The sequence below is a fragment of the Oncorhynchus keta genome, chromosome 9 (assembly GCF_023373465.1).
Source record: "Oncorhynchus keta strain PuntledgeMale-10-30-2019 chromosome 9, Oket_V2, whole genome shotgun sequence".
Classification (NCBI taxonomy): domain Eukaryota; kingdom Metazoa; phylum Chordata; class Actinopteri; order Salmoniformes; family Salmonidae; genus Oncorhynchus; species Oncorhynchus keta.
The window spans coordinates 35090197-35110628 of NC_068429.1; the positions used below are offsets into that span (position 1 = coordinate 35090197).

The following is a 20432-nucleotide window of genomic DNA, read 5'->3' on the forward strand; positions in this document are numbered from 1 at the left end:
AGATGTAATTTATAGATTGGCAGGTAAGGGTGCTTTCGAGCGGCTAGATGTTCTTTATCATTCGGCCATCAGATTTGCCACCAATGCTCCTTATAGGACACATCGCTGCTTTCTATACTCTGTAAACTGGTCATCTCTGTGTACACGTTGCAAAGACCCACTGGTTGATGCTTATTTATAAAACCCACTTAGGGCTCACTCCCCCTATTTGAGATACCTACTGTAGCCCCCATCCTCCACATACAACACCCGTTCTGCCAGTCATATTCTGTTCAAGGTCCCCAAAGCACACACATCCTGGGTTGCTCCTCTTTTCAGTTTGCTGCAGCTAGTGACTGGAACGAGCTGCGAAAAAAACACTCATACTGGACCGTTTTATCTCTTCATTCAAAGACTCAATCATGGACACTCTTACTGACAGTTGTGGCTGCTTCACGTGATGTATTGTTGTCTCTACCTTCTTGCCCTTTGTGCTGTTGTCTGTGCCCAATAATGTTTGTACCATGTTTTGAGTTGCTACTATGTTGTGCTGCTGCCATGTGTTGCTGCCATGCTATGTTGTTGTATTAGGTTTCACTTTATGTAGTGTTATGGTGTTCTCTCCTGTCGTGATATGTTTTGTCCTATATTTTATATTTAATCCCAGCCCCCGTCTCCGCAGGAGGCCTTTTGCCTTCTGGTAGGCCATCATTGTAAATAATAATTAGTTTTTAACTGATTTGCCTAGTTAAATAAATACAATTCTAATGTACCTCTATGGCAGCACCAAAGGGGCTTGCATTTTCGAGCGACAGAGTGACAGAACACTGAGCTGCCCCATCACCACCACCACCACCACAGAGAGCACGGATCTAGGCTGAAACACCTGTATTTTGGACCTGCTTTACTCAAGAAAGCAAAAAAGAGACCATGTTTGTATGGAGGCTTTATTAACTCACTATAAAAAATTAAAAATAATTGTATTTTTTACATTGTTTTCAAACTGATGTGTGACACATATTAATGGCAAAATAACATGAAAAACATGTTTCAGGCCCCATCTGACCTGAATGACGGGTCACCACTATGAGTAGCTATGGGTGACTTTTGCTAGGTGGGAAGGAAGGGAGCACGCCACGGCTGACTGAGTGAATCATGCAGCTCTGGTGCTGGCCATGCTGATGGCTTGGGGCAGAGGAGGCATTCGTTTTCTGAGTCTGACTATAGACTCCAGAATTAGCATGAGGCTTCATAGTAGCATTGGGCTGCTTATCTGTTCTCGTATCATCATAACCCATTTAATGCTTTTCTTTCCTCCTGTTTCAGATGTTTCCTTCAGAGCATGGAGACTCTTTCAGTAATAACATCAACTGCTGAGCTGAGAGAATGAACAGGACAGCCAGCCTATCAGGGGACACCCTGATCGCGTGTCACTTCCCCCTGGTGCAGCTCCCCCCCTGGCAGCTTCCTGTGCAGGCGGCTCTGTGCAGCGGCTCTTCCAAGCGGCCTGGTCGACTGTGCTCCAGCTCCGTGGGTCTGACCCGCGCTGCCTCCCTCCCCGAGCAAGGCAACCTCCACAGAGAGCCCTTCCACAACCGCCTTAGACATATCTCCTCCAGCTACTGGAGCCTCAACGAGGACTGGGGCGAGGGGGACGGGGAGGGGGGCAGTGACAGCAGTGGGAAGTGTGACTCTGGATCCTCATCAGAGGAGGCGTCACAGATGACCATCTCTCAAAGACATAAACAACACCCTGTAGTTGGAGGTACTTCACGGCTACACAACTCCTTTCTCCCTAATGAAGGGGTGGATGAAGATGAGGAGGATGAAGATAGTGATGGAGATAACCTGCACAGATACCATGAGGACTCCTCTTTTGTGCTGCAGTTGCATGGAAACTCTAACTGGGCCCTGAGTAATGCTGGGAGGCAGACCTCCAAACCTTCTAGCCAATCAGCCAGTCAGAACCATGACAACAGGGGTAAAACTGTGTTGAAGGACTGTGGGGAGCAGGAAAGACTGGAGGATGTTGAAGATAATATGCTAAAATGTGGTGATGAGAGCTACTGCTTCAGCTATGGCCAAACAAAATGTTTCCCTGAGTCTTTCTCTGATGGTCTTCTAGAGTACGTCACAGACTCCTCCTGCAACAGCTCAGATGGGGTTCTCGTCAACTTTAGTGCGATCTACAACAAGAGTAACAACCCTGCCACCCCAAACGACCTCAGCATTCCTGCAATGCAGTCATCCCAGCCAGCAGAAGGCACTGTCGTCCTAAACCTGCAACCTTTCCCCCAGGAGCCCCAGGGTCCTCAAGCTGCTGGCCCCAGTCAGGAGGGCAGAACAACCTCCTTTCCTCTTGACGGGGTGCCTTCTGTCCCCTGCTGGTCACCACAGGCGCTGGACTCCAACTGTAATGTCTACCTTCCAGACGCCCACGGCCTCCTGTCCTCTCTGGAGGTCTCTGACCTCACTTCCTGTCTCCAGAGCCAGGCCAGGCTGCTGCCCACAGGGACCACCCAGAAGTACTACAAGCTGGTGACCTGTGACCTATCATCCCAATCAGCCTCGCCCAGCCCAGCCTGGTCCAGCACCACCAGCGTCACCTCAGAGGGCCACTACTTCCTCTTCAGTAAGGCCCGGGGAGAGCAGAGCCAGGAGGAGAAACAGGTTGGCATACCAGAATGACTTACAGTATGTTTAAAAAAATGCACAACTTTTGAATTTCTTCTTCAGGTTTTGACTAATTTGTAAGATGTATGATGAGCAGAATGACTTTCATAGCAGTTGACTTTCCTGTCAACTAATCAAAGTTTTATCTGTTTCTCCATGGCCAGCAGGAAGAAGGCTTAGACAAAGAAGGGAGGAGAGCTACCCCATTGCACCATCCTCGCTGTTTGAGCTGGGACTCCCAGCATGTCACCTCCTTTGCTGAGATTGCCTACTGTAAGAGACATACAGACAGCTGCCAGAGCTCCAGCCACTCCCACACCTCCCAGGATCTGTGTCCCATTCAAGAGGCAGTTTCCCTGGGCCAGAGTAGCAGCCACTCCCCCCTCCTCCTGAGTCCCAACCAAGGCAGTATCACTGTGTCCAACCACCCTTCTGTGTCACCGAACAATGAGACGGAGGAGGAGGGTAAGAAAACAAGCCAGTTGGTACATGAGTAATTACGATTCAGCTGATCTACCCTTGTTTTTTCCTTATCTTTAAAACTTTTCATCCCCTCTCCCTCTCTCCCTGTCAGGGGCATGTTCATGGGCCACTCCTGTGGTTCGCTACAGTAAGGCTCAGAGGCCCACCTCCCTGCCCATCCAGCCCTTCGTCCTGCTTCCCCCAGCGGGTAAACCTCAGAGCCAGCCCCTGGGCTCCCTGCTGGACCAGTACATCAGCCACAAGAACACCAAGCCCAGCTTCAGCTCCCAGCCAGGGTCCAAGTGCATAGGCAAAGGCAACAGACTCCTGACCCACCTGCATCCCTCACCGCTAGGCAGCTATGGAGCCATCCTCCTGGAAGGCCCCTCCAGCTCTGATACCTGCTCCACCTGCACCCCCAGTCCAGAACGCTTCCAGTCCAGACTCAACTGGACACATTCCAGTCCATACAGGCCCCACACTAACCTTGGTCTCACTTCAACCAGTCCAAAACAAGCACAAACAAGCACCAAACTAACCCAGGCTTATTCATGCCAGGACCAGCTCTATGAAGACCTAGACCAAATCTACCCCAGCCCAGTTCAGGCCCACAGTAGCCCAAACCAGTCTCATTGTAAAGATTCAATCAAACGGAGCCAAGGCATGGCTCAGATCTGCCAAGATCTCATTCGCCTGTCCCCAGAGCAGAAGAGCCTCAACCCAGTCCTCCTGACCCACAGCCCTCACTGCCCCATCTCCCATGTAGCAATCATGTCACCCTCTGTCAGTCACATCCATCATCCAGACCTGCTGGTGTCCTTCTCTCCAGACCCACCCTTACTGCCCCACAAGACAATCCCACTATCCTCAGTCCCTATGACTGGGTCTGCAGCCTCTCACCGTAGCCTGACAGCTGCTTTCTCGTCAGTGGCCCCTCTGTCCTCTCTGAGCGCCCTTCTGCAGCCCCTGGTGTCTGCAGGGCCCAGTGTAAAGCAGCATCAACAACAGCACTGTGACTCCTTCAGCCTGAGTGACAGTAGGCCACCTGTGGAGTTCTGCCTGTCACCTGAAGCCTCCTACGAGTCTCTGTCCATCAGCCACCTGCAGAGGAGAGGTGAGGAAGAGGGAGGGGCCTGATCTGTGTATAGGTGATAGAGCATGGATCAACCTGGTCTCAGAGCAGTTCATATCAAGTCAAATCAAATTGTACTTGTCAAATGCGCTGAATAAAACAGGTGAAACAGTGAAATGCTTACTTACAAGCATATAACCAACAATGCAGTTTTAAGAAAAATATTTACTAAATAAAATAAAAAAATAAAATAACAACAATAAAATAACAATAACGAGGCTATATACAGGGGGTACCGGTTCCGAGTCAATGTGCGGGGGTACAGATTAGTCGGGGTAATATGTACATGTACGTACAGTAGTGACTATGCATAGATAATAAACAGCCTTCTTGACACCGCTTGGTATAGAGGTCCTGGATGGCAGGAAGCTTGACACCAGTGATGTACTGGGCCGTACACACTACCCTCTGTAGCTCCTTGTGGTCGTAGGTCGAGCAGTTGCCATACCAGGCAGTGAAACAAGCAGTCAGGATGCTCTAGATGGTGCAGCTGTAGAACTTTTTTTTGTGTGTGTGTTTTTGAATTTTACCCCTTTTTCTCCCCAGTTTCATGGTATACAATTGTTTTAGTAGCTATTATCTTGTCTCATCGCTACAACTCCCGTACAGGCTTGGGAGAGACGAAGGTTGAAAGTCATGCGTCCTCCGATACACAACCCAACCAAGCCGCTGCTTCTTAACAGCGCGCATCCAACCCGGAAGCCAGCCGCACCAATGTGTCGGAGGAAACACCGTGCACCTGGCAACCTTGGTTATCGTGCACTGCGCCCGGCCCGCCACAGGAGTCGCTGGTGCGTGATGAGACAAGGATATCCCTACCAGCCAAGCACTCCCGGACAGCGCTGGGCCAATTGTGCGTCGCCCCACGGACCTCCCAGTCGCGGCCTGTTGCGACAGAGCCTGGGCGCGAACCCAGAGTCTCTGGTGGCACAGCTGGCGCTGCAATACAGCACCCTTAACCACTGCGCCACCCGGAGGCCCTCTGGAGAACTTTTTGAGGATCTGAGGACCCATGCCAAATCTTTTCAGTTTCCTGAGGGAGAATAGGCATTGCTGTGCCCTCTTAACGACTGTCTTGGTGTGTTTGGACCATGCTAGTTTGTTGGTAATGTAGACACCAAGGAACTTGAAGCTCTCAACCTGCTCCACTACAGCCCCATCGATGAGAAGTCCACAATCATCTCCTTTGTCTTGATCACGTTGAGGGAGAGGTTGTTGTCCTGGCACCACACTTCCAGGTCTCTGACCTCCTCCCTATAGGCTGTCTCATCGTTGTTGTGTCGTCGGCAAACTTAATGATGGTGTTGGAGTCGTGCTTGGCCACGCAGTCATGGGTGAAACGGGAGTACAGGAGGGTACTAAGCACGCACCCCTGAGGGCCCCCCGTGTTGAGGATCAGCGTGGCAGATGTGTTGTTGCCTACCCTTGCCACCTGGTGACGGCCCATCAGGAAGTCTAGGATCCAGTTGCAGAGGTAGACGTTTAGTCCCAGGATCCTTAGCTTAGTGATGAGCTTTGAGGGCACTATGGTGTTGAACACAGAGCTGTAGTCAATGAACAGCATTCTCACGTAGATGTTCCTTTTGTCCAGGTGACAAAGGGCAGTGTGTAGTGCAATAGAGATTGCATCATCTGTGGATCTGTTGGGGCGGTGTGCAAATGGGAGTGGGTCTAGGGTTTCTGGGATGATGGTGTTGATGAGAGCCACTTCATGGCTAGAGACGTGAGTGCTACGGGTTAGTAGTCATTTAGGCAGGTTACCTTAGTGTTCATGGGCACAGGGACTATGGTGGTCTGCTTGAAACATGTTGCTATTACAGACTCGGCCAGGGACAGGTTGAAAATGTCAGTGAAGACACTTGCCAGTTGGTCAGCGCATGCTCGGAGTACACGTGCTGGTAATCAAACATTTGACTGGTACTGTATATGTAAAACAAAAATTATGATTTTTTTTTATTTGGCCTTACTATTAGCCCATATAAATGCATTGAATAACATATTCACTACATGGAACAACACATAGTACCACAAAACAATCTAAAGGAAGTCTCTATCCTATATCTCAGAGATATAAGAAAGATCAGGAAACAAATATATATTTTTTTAACCAGTGGTGTAAAGTACTACTTAAATATTTTTGGGGGTATCTGTACTTTACTATTTATATTTTTGACAACTTTTATTTTTACTTCACTACATTCCTAAAGAAAATAATGTATTTTTTTACTCCATACATTTTACCTGACACCCAAAAGTACTCATTACATTTTGAATGCTTAGCAGGACAGGAAAATGGTGTAATTCACACACTCATCAAGACAACACATGGTCATCCCTTCTGCCTCTGATCTGGCGGACTCACTCAACACAAATGCATCTTTTGTCAATTATGTCTGAGTGTTGAAGTGTGCACCTGGCTATTTGTACCTTTTAAAAACAAGAAAATGGTGCTGTCTGCTTTGCGGAATTTGAAATGATTTTATACTTCTACTTTTACTCTTGATACTTAAGTATTGAGCAATTACATTTACTTTTGATACTTAAGTATATTTGGAACCAAATACTTTTTTACATTTACTCAAGTTGTATTTTACTGGGTAACGTTTACTTTTACTTGAGTAACTTTCTATCTTTCTATAAGGTATCTTTACTTTTACTACAGAATGACATTTTGATACTTTATCCACCACCGTTTTGAACCCTGTTACTAAACAGTCTCCATATATACAGTACTTCTCAACTTTACACAAAGCGCTCATAGTTAGTGTGTAGCCAAAACTGTACGGAAGCTACAGACAGAAGTTGGCGGGTCGGCTGTACCGACTTCAGACAAGTCCCAAGAAACTTGTGGGGGTCGTAGAACAAAACGGAGTTAGGTTAATGGGATTATGTGTGTTTTGAGCTGAGAGCATATAATGTAGATTGTGTGATGTAAAGTTGACTGTGTGTGATGTCAATGTATAAATCAGAGGATGTGTGTGGTGGGTAGACAGTGTCAGTAATCTAGTGTTATGTCAAGATGGAGAGTCATTAGATTATTACTGAACAGTCATCCTACACTGTCTGTTACTCTGTGCTGCTGCTGGGTTCTAAAGAGAACAGCAGCAGAGCTTTCTGCAGCAGTGCCTTCAATACCCTGAAGGGGGTTTCTTTAAAACATGACCTATTTTTCTCTCCCTGCATTGGATTGGCTGAGACATTTAGTGTGTGTGTGTGTGTGAGTGTGCAAGCTCCAGTTTATGTTTGTTGCAGTGGGTGCAGTGTTGTTGATACGCTGGATATATGATTCACAGATGTATGTTATTTTAGTGTCACAATACAGACACACATGATTAGAACCAAACAATGTAAATGTCAATCCCGTGCTTGTTGCACATTGTCTTGTGAAAGCAAAGCGTGAACAGTGATGTACTGTCTGTTTGGCAGGGGAGAGCATTGTAAGGCAGATTCAATACGTATTAAGAATGTACCCTGACATTTTAGAGAGAGCCAGAGCAAGATGGAAGGGAGATGAATCATGGATGTTCCCATGTGGTTCTGTATATACACCCTCTTTATTCAGTGTCTGATGTTTCTGGTTAATGAATCAAATGTGCTTTATGTCAGTCCCTCAGGCATTTTGATAACCCCCCTGCATGGCACAGAATATTAAATGAGCTAACTCCTGATTGCTTCTTTCCATGTTTCTCCAGGTCTGCTGAAATCTGTGAGCTTGGCAGTGGATTTGATCATGGCTCATTTTGGCACCAGTCGAGATCCTGTGGAAAAGGTAGAGTGCAGCAGAGCTAAAAGCAATCTGAAGGGAACTAGAATAACCAATTCACAAAAACTGACAGTAACCCTGAATAGGATGAATCAACTCCCATAAATGTATGTTATTTTTAATTAAAGTGTAATTATTGATCATGATCATATGATAATGTCCCACTTCTCTCCAGATCAGGCTAGGGAACAGCTTGAGGTGTCCCACCATTGGTGGTATAGTCCTGGAGCATCTGTGTCCCACCATCCAGAACATTCTGCAGGATGGCATTAGGGACCACAAACTTGACCTGATCATCGGTCATCGACGCAACCATGCCTGGAATGTGGTGGAGGCCTCCACCCAGACAGGTCAGAGACACATGGTGGTGATGATGGTAATGATGATGATGTGGGTGGTTGTGGTAGGTTTGATGCTGATGAGTGTATGACTACAGTGCTGCATTTGCTAATGGGGGTTGTAGTTCAATGGTCTCTGTTCCTATCTAAGGCCCTACCACCCAGGTGCTACACAGCCTGTTGTCCAAGGTGAGGCAGTGCTCCCTGCTGACCAGCCACTGTATGAGACTACGAGCCTTCATCATGGGCCTGCTCAAGTGAGTCCCTTCAAGCCTCGCTCTTTTTTAGTGTATCAAATTGTGTTCTAATGGTGATTTATTAAATGTTATGATTGTAAAATGAAGGACTTATATTCTCTCTTTTAGCTTGAGAGCCTTGGAATTCTGGCTAAATCACCTCTACAACCAAAAAGGTATGCGTTTAGATTTTTTTAATTTCTCCAAATTTCTCCAAATTAGAAAACATAAGGTTCTTGGAACATACCTCTCTCATACTCTTCCCAACTCTCCTCTCCCCAGACATGGTGACAGATCACTACCATCCATGGGGTTTCCTCGCCATGTCGCAGGGGCAGTGTCAGCCTCTGTTCCAGGAACTCCTTCTCCTGCTGCAGCCTCTTTCCATGTTACCCTTTGACCTCAACCTGCTGCTGGAGCCCCGCCTGCTTCAAAACAGACAGCTCTGCTCCGAGGAACAAGCTCCACCATGCTCCACCTTTCTCATGACCAGTTGGCCCCTACTGAGAGGAGACAGACAGGGGGCATATGGTTCTATGGATGGTCCCAGAGATAACAGCAGGCCACCAGGTGACCCACACCAGCTGGTACAGCATCTTCAAGGGTCCACCCAGGGGTCAAAGGTCATGGGTCATGAGAAGTGGGTGAGGCATTTAGGCAAGTCTAGCAGAAGTCTGTGGTCAGTCACCAGTCCAGGGTGGTGGCAGAGACGGCCTGCCCACACAGAGGGGGGGGTGGAATATGGACAGATTTACATGGATGTCATCCACACTGAGCCTCAGCAGGGGATGGAGGGGCAGAGAGAAGGTGAGAGTTCACAGGAGGGCAGGAGGGAGGGAACTGGGCCGGAGACCCCCAGGATGCCGGCAGACCCCCAGGTTGAGAGCCTCTCCCAGGGTGGGCTACGCTGGGCCAAGCTGTTTGGATCAGGAGGGAATCCCCCCACCAGGACACAGAGGGCACCTCAAAATCTCAATGGGACACAGGCCCAGAAAAGGTCAGAATTACTGAACTCTGGCTAACCTGTTCCTATGGTGTTATTACAATTCCTCCTTAATAACTGCATTTCTCTTGTCTTAAAGGAGACCTTCACAGTGGCTGCAGTTGGACAGGTCTCAGCTGGGCCTATTGGCTCATACAGTGTGGTCAGGGAAACTGCCAGCTCCACAGCCTGACCAGAAACACCAAACATAGACATTGTGCCCCTATGACCACACTCACCCAACCCTCTGATGAGTAGAGAGGGATAGGGAGGAGAAGAAAAGATACACCACCAAAATGTCAACCGCATGATCCTGAGTCAGTGTTATAGTGCACAGTGTTACACACAGACACCTCAGCTAGAGCACACTCACACTGGTCAGAAAAGCACAGTAGACCAGTTGATACAACTATTGGAGCATGGGTGATACTTTTTGCTATGTTATTATTAGGCAATAACAACCCCCCCATGTATTATTAGATTTACAAGTGCTTCTTTTCATCTGTCATGAATTGGGATTTATGCAATATATTCTCCCTGTGAACCTGTCAATAAAACTGTGTGGTCAGAGAGGCTCCTCCCATGTTAGGGTCTTGCCTTGATCTGAAAGCCTTGCACAACATCCCAGACTCTGCAGAAGAAACCAATTAGTGTGTCATGGAGCTGCATGCCCACCATACAGTAGCATCCCATTCTCCTAATACTGTCAATCTGATCCTCTACTTTCCAACCCCTACCCCGTGTGACTATCCTATGTGCGAATGGAATGACAACAGAAAATGCAGAAAGGCAATCTTTACTAGCCATGTTTACTAGTGCCACATATTATGCCAGCCAGCAGCCTTGTGCAGTGGCTTATCTTCCAAAAGGGGGTTGCCTTCACATTCAACTAGACAAACATGAGGTCTGACTCTAGCATGGTTTAAAACAAACGTTCAAGGAGTCATTAGGTGCTAATTTAGGCCTACTACTGTGTGTGGTTGTACTGTACTACCTACAACAATATCTTATTATACTGTTTTTTTTAATGAGTTTTGTAAATATTTATGGAAGAAAAGTCTAGATTTGTGGAACTGTTAGGTTCCAAATAGAGTGTGTTGTTTGCACAATATAAAGCTATCGTGTTGTGTTTCAGGTGTACACCATTTTGATAGGCCAGTACTACTAAGCTAAAGAGAAAGTCTGGATTTACGTGACAGGAATGACTTGGTTATTATAGCCTTTGCAATAAATGTGAAAGTGAGTTTATCATATTTCCTCCCCAACCTAACTGTCCTTCCCCTAAAACCTTAGAAGAATGGTCTACGCTGGGGTAGCAGGTAGCCTAGTGGTTAGAGCGTTGGGCCAGTAATCGAAAGGTTCCTGGTTTGAATCCCCGAGCTGACAAGGTAAAAATCTGTCATTCTGCCCCTGAACAAGGCAGTTAACCCACTGTTCCCCCGGTAGGCCGTCATTGTAAATAAGAATTTGTTCTTAACTGACTTGCCTAGTTGAATAAAGGTTACACAGAATGCACCCTCTCTGAGTGTAAGTTCCCAGTGACAATCAACCATTCTGAATAAAAAGGTATTAATTTCTCTTGTGACTTATGTTTCACATCCACTTGTACAGCAGATTTAAAAAATATACACTATCGTTCAAAAGTTTGGGGTCACGTAGAAATGTCTTTTTTTTTAAAGAAAAGCACATTAGCTAACACAACGTGCCATTGGAACACAGGAGTGATGATTGCTGATAATGATTGCTGATATTCCATAGAAAAATCTGCCGTTTCCAGCTACAATAGTCATTTACAACATTAACAATGTCTATACTGTATTTCTGATCAATTGAATGTTATTTTAATGGACCAAAAATGTGATTTTCTTTCAAAAGTGACCCCAAACTTTTGAACTGTAAGTGTATATCGCTAAATACAGGAGAAATAGTGTTCCACTGCCCATATTCACAGTGTGTACATGTTCTGGTCATAAATCATTATTACGATTCACTCTGGGATGTACAGAGTCCACAGACCAAGGTGTTGCTGTTCCACAGACATATGCATTTATTTCAAAGTCCTTGGATTCATCACTCAACACGACTCCATGATGTGTTCTCTACCCTAGTCATTTATCATGTGATTGTCTTGTGGAATGTACCTCCGTTACTGAGCTCTGGCCTCTATCTTCTGAGTGCCGCTTAGCCCCAGGGCATTGTGGGTAAGCTGCCCAAAGGTCTGGCCATACCTGAACTTGTGTCCTGTGGGCAGATCAAAATAATATTATAGTTAAGCAATAATGTTACAGTATCACATGATCTACCATGTGATGATATGATCCATTTTAAAACAAAATATGGAGATTTCAGAACTGTGTGTGTGAGGCTTGGTACTATAGTGTTTTGAATAAGTTTAGGTCCACCTGGAACATGGCCTGTGTAGGAGGGCAGCAGGCCCCGGTGGGATGGGTAGACTGTGGGGATGGGGGGTAGGACTCCTGATTCCTCCCCAGGGAGGCGCAGGGAGGTGGGGTCACTCCTCATTTCTTTTCCAAACTGGACCAGGGCCTTGTTGGTGGTGATGGGGTAGCCCGTGCCAATCAGGAAGCGAGATTTGGGCACGTACCCTGTGAAACCTAAATACATGCCTCAATGGAAGATCTAGTCAATACAGAGACTCATATACAGTTGATTGTGTTGCATACACTCATACACGCAAAAGTATGTGGACACCTGCTTGTCAAACATCTCATTCCAAAATCATGAGCATTAATATGGAGTTGGTCCCCCCTTTGCTGCTATAACAGCCTCCTCTCTTCTGGGAAGGCTTTCCACTAGATGTTGGAACATTGCTGCGGGGGGCTTCCATTCAGCCACAAGAGCATTAGTGAGGTTAGTGAGGCACTGAGGTTAGTGAGGCACTGATGTCAGGAGATGAGGCCTGGCTCGCAGTCGGCGTTCCAATTCATCCCAAAGGTGTTCAATGGGGTTGAGGTCAGGGCTCTGTGCAGGCTAGTCAAGTTATTCCACATAATCTCAAAAAAACATTTCTGTATGGACCTTGCTTCGTGTACAGGGGCATTGTCATGCTGAAACAGGAAAGAGCCTTCACCAAACTCTTGCCACAATGTTGTAAGCACAGATTTGTATAGAATGTAGCATTATGATGTCCCTTCACTGGAATGTCCCTTCACTGGAACTAAGAGGCCTAGCCCGAACCATGAAAAACAGCCCCAGACCATTATTCCTCCTCCACCAAACTTGACAGTTGGCACTATGCATTGGCGTTCTCCTGGCATCCGCCAAACTCAGATTCGTCATTCAGACTGCCAGATGGTGAAGCGTGATTCATCACTCCAGAGAATGCGTTTCCACTGCTCCTGAGTCCAATGGTTGCGAGCTTTACACCACTCCAGCTGACACTTGTCATTACGTATAGTGATCTTAGGCTTGTGTGCGGCTGCTCAGCCATGGAAATCCATTTCTTGACGCTCCCGACGAACAGTTATTGTGCTGACGTTGCTTTCAGAGGCAGTTTGGAACTCAGTAGCGAGTGTTGCAACCGAGGACAGATTTTTATGCACTACGAGCTTCAGCACTCGGCGGTCCCATATCTGTGAGCTTGTGTGGCCTACCACTTCGCGGCTGAGCTGTTGTTGCTCCTAGACGTCTCCACTTTACAATAACAGCACTTACAGTTGACCGGGACAGCTCTAGCAGGGCAGAAATTTGACGTACTGACTTAGAAGGGTGTCATCCTATGACGGTGCCAAGTCCTACTGCCACTGTTTGTCTATGGAGATTGCATGGCTGTCTGCTTGATTTTATACTCCTGTCAGCAACGGGTGTGGCTGAAACAGCTGAATCCACTCAATTGAAGGGGTGTCAACATACTTTTGGCCATCTTGTGTATGAGGTTTTTTTAAATGGTACTGCATACTGTACCTACCTGAGATGAAGTACTTGTGTGGACTGCTGTCCTCCATGAAGTAAGGAGACACTTTGGGCTTCCAGGGGTCCAGAGCCTCGTAGGGGTTTGGATCTTTGGAGATGGCCGTCAGAGGGGGGCTCAGTCTCCGAGGCTGAAGGGGGTAGACAGAATGGCAGACATACAGACACTATGGTTGAGACAGCGAAGGTATTCAAGCTTCCGGCTCTTACCAACTTTGATTATAAGAGGAGAAGATTTTCTCGCATGGTATCAATGTAAAGTTATCATTCCATCAACCTAAGTGGCTAACAGTAATTGCCTGTGTTGTTGAGCTGTCCTGTCAGCTCCTACACAACGAGAGACGATGGCTGTCAATCTCAAATACTTAATTGATTTGAATCTATGATTGGAGAGCTCTTCAGGTCATGCAGCCGGCCTCATTTAGACTGAGACAGAGAGTGATAAATGCCACAGGATCTCAGCATGGATTATTAAACGTGTGTGTGTGTGTGTGTGAATAGGAGAGAGATTAGAGCTGATTACTTTAAACTCGGAATTGGTGGTGTTGCTGACAAGCGGTATGTTTGCTGGTGCCAGACGAACCCTCCTCTGCTGGTCTCGGTCAAACTCAGATAGTGCCTCGCGACACGTCTCTGCGTAGGTACGGGAGAAGTAGTTCTGGCTTTTGGGGACAAAGCCTGGAAAAGACACCATGTCAAAACAATGCAAAGCATACTTTACAGATGGAAGAGATGTTCTGCTTAATGTATGAAAACTGAGTAACAGTGTGTTTACCAGTGTAGCCCGGTATCATCCTCTCTAGATTCCTGCGTTCTCCATGGTGGCTCCTCCAGTTCTCGTCCCGCGGGCCCGTGTCTGTCTCTGTGGAGGGGAAGCGGCCCGTGTGGAGGACCAGGCGACGCGAGCGTGACACCTCCGGAGAGGACAGCAGCTTGGCAGTCAGCTGGCCGTAGGTCTTCCCCAGGTGGTACTTCAGCTGGGGGCAGTAACCTGCATACCTGAGGGGAGAGAGAGAGAGAGAGAGAGAGAGAGAGAGAGAGAGAGAGAGAGAGAGAGAGAGAGAGAGAGAGAGAGAGAGAGAGAGAGAGAGAGAGAGAGAGAGAGAGAGAGAGAGAGAGAGAGAGAGAGAGAGAGAGAGAGAGAGAGAGAGAGAGAGAGAGAGAGAGAGAGAGAGAGAGAGAGAGAGAGAGAGAGAGAGAGAGAGAGAGAGAGAGAGAGAGAGAGAGAGAGAGAGAGAGAGAGAGAGAGAGAGAGAGAGAGAGAGAGAGAGAGAGAGAGAGAGAGAGAGAGAGAGAGAGAGAGAGGTTGTGGTGAGGTTTGTGATTAGATTTCAAACAGGCCTTTTTGGATTTATTCTCTGTTATGTCGACAGTAGGCCTAGTGTAAATATTTGAAACCCTTTTAAAAAATTTACAATGCTTATATCAAAGTAAGGCTTTATTGAGGTGAAAGGTGACACACTTCCGGCGCCGACAGAGATGGCCGCCTCGCTTCGCGTTCCTAGGAAAGTTTTTAGTTTTTTTTACGTGTTATTTCTTACATTAGTACCCCAGGTCATCTTAGGTTTCATTACATACAGTCGAGAAGAACTACTGAATATAAGATCAGCGTCAACTCACCATCAGTACGACCAAGAATATGTTTTTCGCGACGCGGATCCTGTGTTCTGCCTTACAAACAGGACAACGGAATGGATCGCATGCAGCGACCCAAAAAACGACTCCGAAAAAGAGGGAAACGAGGCGGTCTTCTGGTCAGACTCCGGAGACGGGCACACCGTGCACCACTCCCTAGCATTCTTCTTGCCAATGTCCAGTCTCTAGACAACAAGGTTGATGAAATCCGAGCAAGGGTAGCATTCCAGAGGGACATCAGAGACTGTAACGTTCTGTGCTTCACGGAAACATGGCTCACTGGAGAGACGCTATCCGAAGCGGTGCAGCCAACGGGTTTCTCCACGCATCGCGCCGACAGAAACAAACACCTTTCTGGTAAGAAGAGGGGCGGGGGCGTATGCCTTATGGCTAACGAGACATGGTGTGATGAAAGAAACATACAGGAACTCAAATCCTTCTGTTCACCTGATTTAGAATTCCTCACAATCAAATGTAGACCGCATTATCTACCAAGTTAATTCTCTTCGATTATAATCACAGCCGTATATATCCCCCCCCAAGCAGACACATCGATGGCTCTGAACAAACTTTATTTAACTCTTTGCAAACTGGAAACCATTTATCCGGAGGCTGCATTCATTGTAGCTGGGGATTTTAACAAGGCTAATCTGAAAACAAGACTCCCTAAATTTTATCAGCATATCGATTGCGCAACCAGGGGTGGAAAAACCTTGGATCATTGCTATTCCAACTTCCGCGATGCATATAAGGCCCTGCCCCGCCCCCCTTTCGGAAAAGCTGACCACGACTCCATTTTGCTGATACCTGCCTACAGACAGAAACTAAAACTAGAGGCTCCCACGCTGAGGTCTGTCCAACGCTGGTCCGACCAAGCTGACTCCACACTCCAAGACTGCTTCCATCATGTGGACTGGGATATGTTTCGTATTGCGTCAGATAACAACATTGACGAATACGCTGATTCGGTGTGCGAGTTCATTAGAACGTGCGTTGAAGATGTCGTTCCCATAGCAACGATTAAAACATTCCCTAACCAGAAACCGTGGATTGATGGCAGCATTCGCATGAAACTGAAAGCGCGAACCACTGCTTTTAATCAGGGCAAGGTGTCTGGTAACATGACCGAATACAAACAGTGCAGCTATTCCCTCCGCAAGGCTATCAAACAAGCTAAGCGTCAGTACAGAGACAAAGTAGAATCTCAATTCAACGGCTCAGACACAAGAGGCATGTGGCAGGGTCTACAGTCAATCACGGACTACAGGAAGAAATCCAGCCCAGTCACGGACCAGGATGTCTTGCTCCCAGGTAGACGAAATAACTTTTTTGCCCGCTTTGAGGACAATACAGTGCCACTGACACGGCCTGCAACAAAATCATGCGGTCTCTCCTTCACTGCAGCCGAGGTGAGTAAGACATTTAAACGTGTTAACCCTCGCAAGGCTGCAGGCCCAGACGGCATCCCCAGCCGCGCCCTCAGAGCATGCGCAGACCAGCTGGCCGGTGTGTTTACGGACATATTCAATCAATCCCTATACCAGTCTGCTGTTCCCACATGCTTCAAGAGGGCCACCATTGTTCCTGTTCCCAAGAAAGCTAAGGTAACTGAGCTAAACGACTACCGCCCCGTAGCACTCACTTCCGTCATCATGAAGTGCTTTGAGAGACTAGTCAAGGACCATATCACCTCTACCCTACCTGACACCCTAGAGACCCACTCCAATTTGCTTACCGCCCAAATAGGTCCACAGACGATGCAATCTCAACCACACTGCACACTGCCCTAACCCATCTGGACAAGAGGAATACCTATGTGAGAATGCTGTTCATCGACTACAGCTCGGCATTCAACACCATAGTACCCTCCAAGCTCGTCATCAAGCTCGAGACCCTGGGTCTCGACCCCGCCCTGTGCAACTGGGTACTGGACTTCCTGACGGGCCGCCCCCAGGTGGTGAGGGTTGGTAACAACATCTCCTCCCCTCTGATCCTCAACTCTGGGGCCCCACAAGGGTGCATTCTGAGCCCTCTCCTGTACTCCCTGTTCACCCACGACTGCGTGGCCACCCACGCCTCCAACTCAATCATCAAGTTTGCGGACGACACAACAGTGGTAGGCTTGATTACCAACAACAACGAGACGGCCTACAGGGAGGAGGTGAGGGCCCTCGGAGTGTGGTGTCAGGAAAATAACCTCACACTCAACGTCAACAAAACTAAGGAGATGATTGTGGACTTCAGGAAACAGCAGAGGGAACACCCCCCTATCCACATCGATGGAACAGTATTGGAGAGGTAGCAAGTTTTAAGTTCCTCGGCATACACATCACAGACAAACTGAATTGGTCCACTCACACAGACAGCATCGTGAAGAAGGCGCAGCAGCGCCTCTTCAACCTCAGGAGGCTGAAGAAATTCGGCTTGTCACCAAAAGCACTCACAAACTTCTACAGATGCACAATCGAGAGCATCCTGGCGGGCTGTATCATCGCCTGGTACGGCAACTGCTCCGCCCTCAACCGTAAGGCTCTCCAGAGGGTAGTGAGGTCTGCACAACGCATCACCGGGGGCAAACTACCTGCCCTCCAGGACACCTACACCACCCGATGTTACAGGAAGGCCATAAAGATCATCAAGGACATCAACCACCCGAGCCACTGCCTGTTCACCCCGCTATCATCCAGAAGGCGAGGCCACCACTAACATTGAGTGGCCGCTGCCAACACACTGACACTGTCTCAACTCCAGCCACTTTAATAATGGGAATTGATGGGAATGATGTAAATATATCACTAGCCACTTTAAACAATGCTGCTACCTTATAGAATGTTACTTACCCTACATTATTCATCTCATATGCATACGTATATACTGTACTCTATATCATCGACTGCATCCTTATGTAATACATGTATCACTAGCCACTTTAACTATGCCACTTTGTTTACATACTCATCTTATATGTATATACTGTACTCGATACCATCTACTGTATCTTGCTTATGCTGCTCTGTACCATCACTCATATATATATCCCTATGTACATATTCTTTATCCCCTTACACTGTGTATAAGACAGTAGTTTAGGAATTGTTAGTTAGATTACTTGTTGGTTATTACTGCATTGTCGGAACTCGGAACTAGAAGCACAAGCATTTCGCTACACTCGCATGAAGTGTGTACCATGTGTAACCATGTGTATGTGACAAATAACATGTGATTTTTGATTTGATTTGATTTGACTGTATGGGTCTCATGGTATTTAGTTTAAGCTGTGTTGTGTTCCTTAATGTCAGCGAGTTTAGACTTCCTTCCTGGGAACGGTTGCCATGGGTGATGGTCATCACAAAATACTTTTGGCCTCGAGCACTGGACTTGCTCTTGCTCATGGACATTTTGTGTAGGTTTGTTCAGTTGTTTGTGTTAATTCCTTAGGCATATAGTAGGCCGAATGTATGCTATGTTTAACGACATAAAAAGGCATAATATAATAAAATCAAATGTAAAGGTATGCGCAACATAAAATCAATGGAATGATTCACGAATACAATAATGCATCATTAACAAGGTTTAGAATTTAAATATAAATAGCACACCATGCACATAATACAAATAACATGTCAATATAACACGCATCTAATTAGAGTGTATATTTAATTAATTAATTAGATAAAATTCAAAAGCAAAGAGGTAATTTCAATGTGAATAACCTACCCCGGTATGTACTGCGGATCAGGTGTCACCAGCACCTTGCTGAATTTGGGGGGGAATTCATCCATGTTGACCGCACACTGTACCACTGAACACGGAACTTGAGATGGACGCCGGACAGCAGCCAACTTTGCAGTTCCTTGTTTGTGTGTGGTTGTCAGGTGGAGAGGATGTGGACAACGCGCAGAGATATTTCTTCGACTAGACCAGGTCAAGAATCCATTATTCCGTCATTGTTGGCTTTGTGAGGTAAGACGTTCACCTTTTGCCCCCAACATTCTAAAGCTTGTTGTGGTTGGGTGCTGTACTGTAGGCTACAACTTGTTCCTTCAGTCCGCGGTGGTAAATAAGCACTGCCATCACACATTCCCATGCACCTTATGGTCAAATAGGTGTAGTGTCATTTGAATGAACACTAGCCTACCAAATATTTACATTTCACATGTAAATTGTATTCTATAGCCAAAGTTGTTTTTACACAAGCCCTACTGTTTTAGCCATCTCACATGTTTCCCCCACTTTTTATTATCAGATCTTATATTTTCCTATGGGAAAAATTTATAAATAAATGAATTGATTAATTGTTCATTTTGACAGAAAATTACTTATCTGAAAGGATATACAGTTTGTGGCATGAAATAGCGACACCTGGTGAATTAAAGCAGCATTGCTGCATTGGCTGGGATATTTCCTGGGCCACTCAAGCTACTACTCTTCTGAACTACATCATCATCCCACTGGAGAAGATCGTCTCCCATGAACTTTCAGCTCCCTGCCAGCTACTTTGAGATTCTTATGAAAGCACTATATAAAATACATCTATAGTATTTAGTAGGTGTTCACAGTAAAGCTCTGAAACCTGTTGTTGTTCTTGTATACTTTTTTCCCCTTGATATGGTAAAATATTTCAAACAGATTATTAACTTTTTACTAATTTGGCACACAGAAACTAGAAGTGAACTCGAAACTTGAAACTTTGTATGTAGGTTGAAACTTTGTATTTTTGAAACTTTGAGACTTGAAACTTTGTATGTAGGTGTCTTTCCTCATCCTGAACAAATTTGCCTCAAGGACCCTTAAAGGTCTGTCAGGATAGATTTCCCTCCACCTTGGAAAGTTAGGAAAACCTTTAAAAAAAAAGTATTTTCATAAGCAATAACAACACCACATGTGGTATGCTGGCCCATGGTGCATATCGTAACTTATTTTGAGACAGCTAAGGGACTGGTTAAGAGAGGGTTGAGTTATAGATAAATCAGGAAATCAGATTTTACAGGTCCATTTAAATCCTTTGTACCCCTAATAATAGATGTATTATATACAGCGCTTATCAACTTGAAAGGGTCAGCAAAGACATTACCATGATGAACTATTAACTTTAGCGTTGATATCTTAAAAAGTAAGGAAACTATTAATACAACAACAAATAAATACTATGCAACTCCAAAAAAATCTTCTCATGGACTAAAAGTCAGATTCACTCCAAATGTGGTATTTGGACTCCTCACAATAGTCCCTAAAGAGTTTGAGAAAATAACGTTGATGTATTCAAAGCTGGCCACACTATACCAGTAGATGGGGTCCCGAG

At 46.3% G+C, this 20432-nt stretch overlaps 2 protein-coding genes across 3 annotated transcripts in view; one reads left to right on the plus strand and one right to left on the minus strand.

Annotated features, from left to right (window-relative positions):
• Nucleotides 1-10026, plus strand: part of LOC118387610 (AP-4 complex accessory subunit RUSC2) — a 22656-nt gene extending 12630 nt beyond the window's left edge. The window contains exons 2-10 of the mRNA XM_035776148.2: nucleotides 1306-2649; nucleotides 2817-3117; nucleotides 3227-4228; nucleotides 7939-8015; nucleotides 8185-8359; nucleotides 8499-8604; nucleotides 8713-8759; nucleotides 8866-9580; nucleotides 9666-10026. Of these exons, the coding sequence (XP_035632041.1) occupies nucleotides 1366-2649; nucleotides 2817-3117; nucleotides 3227-4228; nucleotides 7939-8015; nucleotides 8185-8359; nucleotides 8499-8604; nucleotides 8713-8759; nucleotides 8866-9580; nucleotides 9666-9777 (3819 nt within the window). The 5' untranslated portion in view covers nucleotides 1306-1365 and the 3' untranslated portion in view covers nucleotides 9778-10026. The remainder of the gene's footprint in view (nucleotides 1-1305; nucleotides 2650-2816; nucleotides 3118-3226; nucleotides 4229-7938; nucleotides 8016-8184; nucleotides 8360-8498; nucleotides 8605-8712; nucleotides 8760-8865; nucleotides 9581-9665) is intronic.
• On the minus strand, nucleotides 7873-19075 carry fam166b (family with sequence similarity 166 member B). Of its 2 annotated transcripts, XM_052525734.1 has the most exons (7): nucleotides 18848-19075; nucleotides 14271-14494; nucleotides 14019-14173; nucleotides 13494-13626; nucleotides 11968-12180; nucleotides 11707-11806; nucleotides 7873-8004 (listed from the first exon to the last, which is right to left on the minus strand). In XM_052525734.1, the coding sequence occupies exons 1-6, from the start codon at nucleotides 18910-18912 to the stop codon at nucleotides 11712-11714; spliced, it is 885 nt and encodes a 294-aa protein (XP_052381694.1). In that variant the 5' UTR covers nucleotides 18913-19075; the 3' UTR covers nucleotides 7873-8004; nucleotides 11707-11711. The 2 variants fall into 2 exon arrangements, with proteins under 2 accessions (XP_052381694.1, XP_035632046.2); XM_035776153.2 differs by lacking the exon at nucleotides 7873-8004 and having other exon boundaries at nucleotides 11589-11806.
• Nucleotides 19076-20432: the final 1357 nt, after the last annotated feature.

Coding starts and splice junctions, on each gene's coding strand:
- fam166b (XM_052525734.1), bottom strand. CDS start 18,912: ATGGATGAATTCCCCCCCAAATTCAGCAAGGTGCTGGTGACACCTGAT. Junction 14,495..18,847: donor GATCCGCAGTACATACCGGG/GTAGGTTATTCA, acceptor CTCTCCCCTCAG/GTATGCAGGTTACTGCCCCC. Junction 13,627..14,018: donor CCACCAATTCCGAGTTTAAA/GTAATCAGCTCT, acceptor TACCCCCTTCAG/CCTCGGAGACTGAGCCCCCC.